The 9,881-nt window shown below is 35.0% G+C and overlaps 1 protein-coding gene across 1 annotated transcript in view; it reads right to left on the bottom strand.

Annotated features, from left to right (window-relative positions):
• Nucleotides 1-1,224: 1,224 nt before the first annotated feature.
• Nucleotides 1,225-9,881, bottom strand: part of LOC135204950 (uncharacterized) — a 20,121-nt gene continuing 11,464 nt past the window's right edge. The window contains 7 exon segments of the mRNA XM_064235192.1: nucleotides 1,225-1,795; nucleotides 3,175-3,249; nucleotides 3,419-3,526; nucleotides 5,072-5,107; nucleotides 5,110-5,340; nucleotides 7,868-8,002; nucleotides 9,190-9,299. Coding sequence (XP_064091262.1) covers nucleotides 1,724-1,795; nucleotides 3,175-3,249; nucleotides 3,419-3,526; nucleotides 5,072-5,107; nucleotides 5,110-5,340; nucleotides 7,868-8,002; nucleotides 9,190-9,299 — 767 coding nt within the window. The 3' untranslated portion in view covers nucleotides 1,225-1,723.

Genomic DNA, 9,881 nt, shown 5'->3' with positions numbered 1-9,881 from the left:
ATATATATATATATATAATATATATACTCTACTGGTCATTTTTACCAGATACAATGAAATTGTAATAGGCCACAATGCAATCTTTAACTTCCCAAAACCATGATTTCTTCAAATTTCTTCGAAGTTATATATATATATATATATATATATATATATATATATATATATATATATATAGTGTGTGTGTGGTGTGGATGGTTAAAAATATTGAATATGATTGACTGATTTATGAAAATTTGCCCAGCACTGGGAAGCACTTGTAGCCACTCAGGGCTTAAGCTTTAGTGAAGTAGAGCGAATAGTGGTGGGTGCAGCCAAGGAGCCGATGGGACGCTCTGAACAACTTTAGTAATGCCTACAGTGGACCATGCTAGACGCACTGACGGGACCATCCCCTACGGACGGAGAATATCTATTAATTGAAGCGATGTGTGTTGGAGTATGTAGAAGTGCTTACATATATATATTTATATATAATAAATACAGTCGCATAAAAGCTGCATTAAGCGCTACACGGGCGTTTCTTCACTGAATTCATCATGTTTAGCTGCTGCCCCGCAAGGCAAGCATATGGCAGCGAGTTGATTCCCATTCAAGGTCGACTCTGCTGTAATACTCTTATTTGTTGTCTTTGTGGGTTGTTGACTTGTGCTTTTCTCCTTCATACACGCACGCACACACTCACATACACAATATATATATGTATATATATATACACATATCATACTATATTATTTACTCATATATATATATATATATATATATATATATATATATATATATATATATAGAGAGAGATAAGTAAACACACCACACGGACAAACAACTATGTATTGACCTTGAAGGGGAATCAAGACGTCGCGAGATGCTGGCATTGTAATTATACACACACGAACACACACACACACACACACACACACACACACACATATATATATATATATATATATATATATATATATATATATATATAATTAAATGTGCGTATATATGCGAATATGGATACGATCATAAATGTTTAGTATTTTTAAAAAGCCAAGTATCATCTTGTTGCTACTAATGACAGTAGTACCACTCCTTATATCACATCAAATACAAAAAACTATAGTCTTAGGAGGCAAGACAATAGTTTCCTTCCCTTCTTATGTAATCTTATTCTGGCCCGGGCTAGGAAAACGCATTTGGTTGGGCGTCCCACCTTGAAGGAAGTATGAATAGATGCCGTTGTTTTTTTCTATTTATTGTTGCATGATTTACATATGAGGATTATTGGGAAACATACAATTCTGTCTTAGTTTAAGGTACCTTTTTATCTCCGTCTTTCATCTTTATCGAGAACTGATAGTGGACTCAGCTCCAGTCGGCCAACGTTGATAAGGCCAGTAACACGGAATGTCAATTTAAACACATGAATTAGCATTATATATTAACAACAGTTCTTTATAGTGCAGCCCCAAAAAAGCATCGCGTGATTTACGGCCCTTTTCCAAGCGTATAATATTAAAATGTTGAGAAACCGATATATACGATCGCCTCGTATACAAATACGAAACTTCATGTTTATTCATCATTTTACAGAGTTATCATCACACCGAGTTATCATTACACAAGATACATATTTCATTTTAATACTCTAGATTATGGTGGGTGGTATCGTAAGCTGGTGGCTGTCACCATCCACTGATTTACGGTGGGTGGTATCGTAAGCCGGGTGGGTGCGTCATCATCGCCCACTCTCCTCGTTCTCCAGCTCTTCTCGGTACGCCTTGTAGAATCTCAGGATGGGTTCGACCCACTGCAGAATATGGGAAAAAGATGTGAGTTTTCTTTTATTTTAATCTCATCTTAATTGTTTCGTTAATAGGACTTATTATTATTATTATTATTATTATTATTATTATTATTATTATTATTATTATTATTATTATTATAATATTAAGTCTTTCTCTAGATCGAGAACGGGATATGATGTATATCAGGTCCACAATAATATATAGTGGTGAATTATTCACCACTGCGCAATATTATTGTGGACCTAATAAACCTGATATACAAATTAAATGCCGATAATAATAATAATAATTAACAACGATGAAATAAAAACAAATAACAAATACATCGTATTTTCTTCGGCGAAATCGAGTTTTCTGGACAGCGCATAATGCTGTAGGGTTCTATTTGGACCGTGGCTGTTGGTAACTCTCAACCAGCCGCTTTGGTCTGTGTTGCTGCGTTGCCCGACGCACGATCATGGCTAACTTTAACCTTAAATAAAATAAAAACTACTGAGGCTAGAGGGTTGTAATTTGGTGTCTTTGATGATAGCATGGTTGATTAGCAACGTACCAATTTGCAGCCCTCTAGCCTCAGTAGTTTTTAAGATCTGAGGGCGGACGGACAGACAAATAGCCATCTCAATCTTTTTATTTTACGGAAGAATACAAATGAGCTTTCAAAGGACAACTCTCTGAGTGTACTGATCATGTGAGAGATGAGATGACACGATTACGAAGACGATATCAAACATAGAAGAGGGAGACAACAGTCTCTGAAATATAGTACTTTTCTCGCTATATTTAGGTGTTTTTATGGGCTCCTTTTATTAGATAGAAACATACGTTGACAAAAGAACACGGAATTAGCGACCTCTCACGGTCACTTCGAAGCTCTTAACCATCGTCATTAACACACTGCCACGAAGATCGTCTGCAGTTTGAATTAAAAGAGCTCTCTGTCCAAGGCCAGTGAAACTACAATATACCGACCCAAGAGCGAAATCCTCGTTTAGGGTAGAAGGGGACTTAACATGGAGGGCTCAAGGAAAGTGAATATAAATCAAGAAAATATATATATATATATATATATATATATATATATATATATATATATATACACACATATATATATATAGATATTAATATATATATATATATATATACAAATAGACACCCAAACATATTTAATATGTATATATATATATAATATATATAATTCTCGACACGTTACTAAATATATTACTGCTGGTTAGAGAGAGAGAGAGAGAGAAGGCAATATCTTTCGATAAGCGTCATAATCATAAACACGCTACTACTTGCGAAAGTGCAGGTGAACAGACAGACAGACAGACAGACAGACAACAGACAGACAGACAGACAGACAGACCCCAGTACCCACCATGTTAGGAATCGGATGGAAGAACTCATCTTGGGCGATGACACTGATGAGATGGATCGTCAACTTCTTCTCGTTCTGCAAGAATTAGAATTTGTTCATTAGTTAGAGAAAATTATTGTCATTATTATTCAGAAGATGACACCTGTTCATATGGAACAACCCTGACTTGAAATTCAAGCTTCCAAACAATATGGCGTTCGTTATGAAGAAGCAAGACTTGACGAATAATGGCGATCACTCTTACCAACGTATCTATGATGCATTTCCCAACTATCATCTCCTGCGAGAGTTCGTTCGTGCCTCCATAGGGAAGGCCGTTGCCTTTGGTGGGTGGCCTTGCTCGTAGCTCCTCCTGGGGAGAGATGACTTAAATTACTTTCTCAGTCCTTAAAATTTTAAAGATAATTATTTTCTCAGTCCTTGAAATTTTAAAGCCAATTATTTTCTCAGTCCTTAACATTTTTAAGCTAATTATTTTCTCAGTCCTAAACATTTTAAACCTAATTTTTTCTCAGTCCTTAACATTTTTAAGCTAGTTATTTTCTCAGTCCTTAAAATTTTAAAGCTCATTATTTTCTCAGTCCTTAAAATTTTATAGCTAATTATTTCCTCAGTCCTTAAAATTTTAAAGCTAATGATTTCCTCAGTCCTTAACATTTTAAAGCTCATTATTTTCTCAGTCCTTAAAATTTTAAAGCTAATTATTTTCTCAGTCCTTAAAATTTTAAAGCTAAATATTTTCTCAGTCCTTAAAATTTTAAAGCTAATGATTTTCTCAGTCCTTGAAATTTTAAAGCCAATTATTTTCTCAGTCCTTAACATTTTAAAGCTAATTATTTTCTCAGTCCTTAAAATTTTAAAGCTAATTATTTTCTCAGTCCTTAAAATTTTAAAGCTAATTATTTTCTCAGTCCTTGAAATTTTAAAGCTAATTACTTTCTCAGTCCTTGAAATTTTGCTCAGCTATGAAAAGCAGACGGACACCAGAGTGAACAAGGCATGATCCGACCTCCAGCCTACTCGAGGCGTGTGCTTAAAATCTACGGTGAAACAGGGCGTTGTTTCACCAACGAAAATTAAAACAGATATGCCATATCTTATTAAAAATAATTTTTCTGTATACTGTTTAACATGCACATATTTATTTTCTTTTTTACATTTTAATTCTGATAAATAAATCGTAAATATCCTATCGTATCTTGAACTCAATACGAAATGAGCTTTGGTAGACATTTTCAGCTTATCTATCCCCCCAACAAGAACCACAACAACAACAACAACGAAACAACGAAGTAGTTTGGAGACTTATTCCCTGAGTAAGCTAAAAGGAAATATGCTGAAAATACAAATTAGCACCTAAGATTGACAGCATCCGTAAATATTGGGCTAATGACCACCACCAATGAAGCTTGACGAGAATTATTCAAAATACGCAGTCACTCCTACCTGTTGTTCTTTTGTTCTTCCATAACACCTCTCTCAGAATTTGACAGATGGTATTCTATGAAGAATTGTAAATGGGTGGGTTATGGGGGGGTGGGGGGATCTCTAAGAAATTCTAAGACATGTTTTATGGCGGGAGGTGGAGGGGAGAGGGCGAGGTATGCATTGCATGGTTTAACCATTTTTTTTTGTATTCTGGACTGTAATTTAAAATTATTTTATTTTAAGAGAGAGAGAGAGAGAGAGAGAGAGAGAGAGAGAGAGAGAGATAAGCATTACTTGGTTTAACCCTTTTTTTTGTATTTTGGACTGTAATTTGAAATGATTTCATTTATCACTGTACAATATTCGTTCAAACCTCTGAGTCTTATATTTGATTCATTCATGTCAACTGCCATCGCGCTTTTTATTGAGAGAGAGAGAGAGAGAGAGAGAGAGAGAGAGAGAGACTTACCTCACTGTCAACATCATTTTTGACGAGGGAGTCGGATTTCAAGACCTTCATAGCTCTTTCCCAGTTGTTCCTTTTGACGCTTCGTCGTCGTCGTAGTCGTAATCCTCGTCGGATTCATCGTCCTCCGAGAAGGCTTTTGAGTCTCCGTCTCCTTCTTCTTCTTCTTCTTCGTCACTCTCGAGGGAGTCGTCGCCTAAGGAACTTCTTTGCGATTCGCAGGAATAATCGTATCCTTCCAGGCACGACTGCGCGCCAAACATGACTAAGTCCTGAGGATCACAAAGAGGAGAATGAACGGATGCTGGGGCAGATGAAGACATGGATGGCAATAAGTATGCAGACGAATGACTAAGAATAAGTATGCAGACGAATGACTAAGAATAAGTATGCAGACAGATGACTAAAATTCAAGTCACTCTAAGGAGGAGCTCCGCACGGAGATAGTGTTTGTTTGTATGGTGTTTTTACGTTACATAGAACCAGTGGTTATTCAGCAACGGGACCAACGGCTTTACGTGACTTCCGAACCACGTCGGGAGTGAACTTCTATCGCCCAGAAATAGACATCTCTAACCCCTCGATGGAATGCCCGAGAATCTAAAACTGGCGGGCTCCTAGTCGGCAGGACAAGACCATACCGATCACGCCACTGAGGCGTTGAGAGAGAGTGCTTGTAAACGCAATTTTTATTTTTATCGATAAACGTAAAAGACGATGTATATGATGCATTGCCGGTTAAATAACTTGAAAATTTACCAAAATCATGTTAGGAATTTAACGCATTTTCTTCACGTTTTTTTTTTTTTTTTTTTTTTTTTTTTTTTTTTTTTTTTTTTTTAATGAAGGAATAGTAGTACCAGAATCTCGTGGATTAACGACAAAACATTATTAAACAAAAGGCGTTGAATTTCTCACATATTTTCTGTCAGTATCTCAAGCTATCTCACCTACACTGAGTAATATACACCATTTTCTTTATCATTCAGTCAAAAAATGTCAGCTGTACTGTGTCATATACACCATTTTCTTTATTATTCAGTCAAAATATTTCTCCTGTACTGATTCATATAAACCATTTTCTTTAATATTCTGTCAAAATATTCCACCTGTTTTGAAGTCATATACAACCTTTTATTTATAATTCAGTAAACAAAAAATTCACCATTTATTATTCAGTAAAAAAATTTCACCTGTACTGAGTCATCTATACCCTCTTCTTTATTATTCAGTCAAAAAAAATTACCATTTATTATTCAGTCGTAAAATTTCATCTGCGCTGAATCACAGACACCCATTTCTTCATTATTCAGTAAAAAATTTTCACCCTTTATTATTCAGCAAAAAAATGTCACCATTCATTATTCAGTAGAAATATTTCACCTGTACTGAGTCATATGCACCCTTTTTATATCTTTCAGTCAAATAAATATTACCATTTAATATTCAGTCAAAAAATGTAACCCTTTATTATTCAGACAAAAAATGTAACCCTTTGTTATTCAATCAAAAAATGTAACCCTTTATTATTTAGTCAAAAAATGTAACCCTTTATTATTCAGACAAAAACTGTAACCCTTTATTATTCAGTCAAAAAATGTAACCATTTATTATTCAGTCAAAAAATTTAACCCTTTATTATTCATAAAAAAGCGTAACCCTTAATTATTCATAAAAAATGTAACCCTTTATTATTCAGTCAAAAAATGTAACCCTTTATCATTCAGTCAAATAAATATTACCCTTTAATATTCAGTCAAAAAATGTAACCCTTTATTATTCAGTCAAAAAATGTAACCTTTTATTATTCAGTCAAAAATGTAACCATTTATTATTCAGACAAAAAATGTAACCCTTTATTATTCAGCCAAAAAATGTAACCCTTTATTATTCAGTCAAAAAATGTAACCCTTTATTATTCAGTCTCAAATGTCAACCTTTATTATTCATTCAAAAAAATTTGTAACCCTTTTATATTCCAGTCAAAAATTTAACCCTTAATTATTCATAAAAAAAATGTCACAATTTAGGTAATTCCAGTTCAAAAAATTGTAACCCTTTATATTCAGTCAAAAAAATGTAAACCTTCTTTATTATTCAGTTCAAAAAAGTTAACCCTTCATTATTCCAGTCAAAAATGTAACCCATTTATATTCAGACAAAAAATTAACCAAATTTAAATTAATTCAGTTCCCAAAAATTTGTAACCCTTTATTATTTCAGTTCAAAAAATGTAACCAAAAAATTTATTATAGGTCAAAAAAATATAACCCTTTTATTATTCAGGTTTCAAAAAAATTGGTAACCCTTTTATTATTCAGTCAAAAATGTAACCCTTTATTTCTATCAGTCAAAAAATTATAACCATTATGATTCCAGACAAAAATGAACCCTTTATTATCAGTCAAAAAAAAATGTAACCTTTATATCAGTCTGTCCAAAAAATGTAAACCCTTTATTATTCAGAAAAAAATAAAAAACTTTAAAAAAGAATCCCTTCCTTTATATTCAGTCAAAAAAATGTAACCCCATTATTATTCAGTAAAAAAGTAACCTTTATTTAGTTCAAAAAAATGTCTTACCCTATTATTCATCAAAACAAAATCCACGTACCCTTGATTCCTGAAAACAAAATCACCTGTACTGAGTCATATACACCATTGTCTGAATCATTCAGTCAAATAAATGTCACCAACAAACAATATCTGCGGTGAGGAACTCGCCCTTAGAATGACCATAATCTACCCACAAAGGCTCCGGATATACAGACGAATTTAAAGAATACAATCATATCCTCACCTTGACGGCGGGAAGGCAGAGGATGTATCTCTGAGACATGATGTTTAACATGTTCATTCCACCTGATGGGATCAGGCTAGACTCGACCACCGTCTTCACGATCATCCCTGCCTGCTGAGCGAACCGGTTCTCTTTCTGGAAAGAGGGAGAGAGAGAGAGAGGGAGAGATATATATTTATAGAGGATTGAAATCGAATGAAATATACAAAATTGAACTGAAAGTAGAAGGTTTGAGAGGTGTAACAGGAGGAAGACCTCAAAGCAGTTGCACTACGAAACATCCTATTCGACTGGGTGGTATTTATAGAGTGGGGTTCCGGGTTGCATCCTGCTTCCTTAGGAGTCCATCACTTTTCTTACTACGTGCGCTGTTTCTAGTAGCACACTCATCCGCATGAGTCCTGGAGCTACTTCAGCATCTAGTCTTTCCAGGTTCCTTTTCAAGGATCTTGGGATCGTGCCTATTATTATTATTATTATTATTATTATTATTATTATTATAATAATAATAGCTATTTGTTAATTTATGAATTTATTTCTTTCTTTTTCAACAAGTAAGGTCTCTTCTTTCTGTAATTTCCTTTACCTCCTCCTCTTATTTCTTCTTAATGGACACCATATTTTTTGGAAGCTTGAATTTCAAGTCAGTGGTCCCTTTGGTGGGCTTGTTCCCTATGAACAGGTTTCATCTTCTGAATAATCATAACAAAATAAAATAATAATAATTATTATTATTATTTTCTATTTTTCTTATTACTCGCTTCTCTGGCTCAGCGATACTTCTTAATAACTGGCCAATATTCATATTGGTAGAAATCTGAATAATGCTGACTCTGATATTTTATTTTGTTTTATTTTATTTACTGGTATTATTAGTATATTGGTATACAGGGATGACGGATCTCCAGTCCAGGTCAAGCAGGGGTAGTCTTGTTTGTTCGTATGGTGTTTTTGACGTTGCATGGAACCAGTGGTTATTCAGCAACGGGACCAACGGCTTTAGGTGACTTCCGAACCACGTCGAGAGTGAACTTCTATCACCAGAAAGACATATCTCTCACCCCTCAATGGCATGGCCGAGAATCGAACTCGCGGCCACCGAGGTGGCAGGCCAAGACCATACCGATCACGCCACTGATTTAATAATAGACTCATTCGTGTAACTCGAAGGCGTTTTCTTTCGAAATGCGGACAGAAACTTTGACGAATCGAACAGCCGATGAAGAGTAGGAGTCAAGAATCTATACATACAACTGGGGAACTAAGGGAAGCTTTTACGGAAAAAGCCAAAGGATAAATATTATTATTATTATGGGCCTTACCTTCAGGTAGCGCGACAGATCCCTCATCCTCCTTTTCAGACAGTTAGGCAGGAGGTTGGCATTCGTGTGGTTGTGGTGGACTTCTGGCTTGTACTGCTCTATGCGGGCTACTGAAATGAAAAGCGCAGTCGACCCTGTTAGTTGTTTTACCCCTCTGATCACAACAAGAATAACAATACTATTATTTCGAAAAATTCTCATATCAGCACGAGTAAGTAAAATTGCGAAGAAATCTACACCGGAGTAAATTTATTATTATTAATCATTTTTTAAATTTATCACAGTCATACTTTTCGACAAGGTTGTTTTGTTTTTATAGTGTGGGGTTCTTCAGGGTCGCATCCTGCCTCCTTAGGAGTCCATCACTTTTCATACTACGTGTGTTGTTTCTAGTTGCACACTCTTCTGCATGAGTCCCGGAGCTACTTCAGCCTCTAGTTTTTCCAGGTTCCTTTCAGGGATCTTGAGATCGTGCCTCCTAGTGTCCCTATGATTATGGGTACAATTTCCACTGGCATATCTCGTATCCTTCTTATTTCTATTTCCAAGTCTTGACACTTACATATACTTGAAAACTTTCTTTGTGTATATATCCCTAATATACATTATATATTTACACTTAAACCACTTGATTTCTTCACCAATACTATTAGTACTACAGTGGCCCACGTATTCGCGTGGGATGGATACCA

Source organism: Macrobrachium nipponense, chromosome 24 (assembly GCF_015104395.2).
Source record: "Macrobrachium nipponense isolate FS-2020 chromosome 24, ASM1510439v2, whole genome shotgun sequence".
Taxonomy (NCBI): domain Eukaryota; kingdom Metazoa; phylum Arthropoda; class Malacostraca; order Decapoda; family Palaemonidae; genus Macrobrachium; species Macrobrachium nipponense.
Note: the sequence above shows the minus strand (reverse complement) of the source record. Positions and strands in the feature narration are given on the sequence as shown.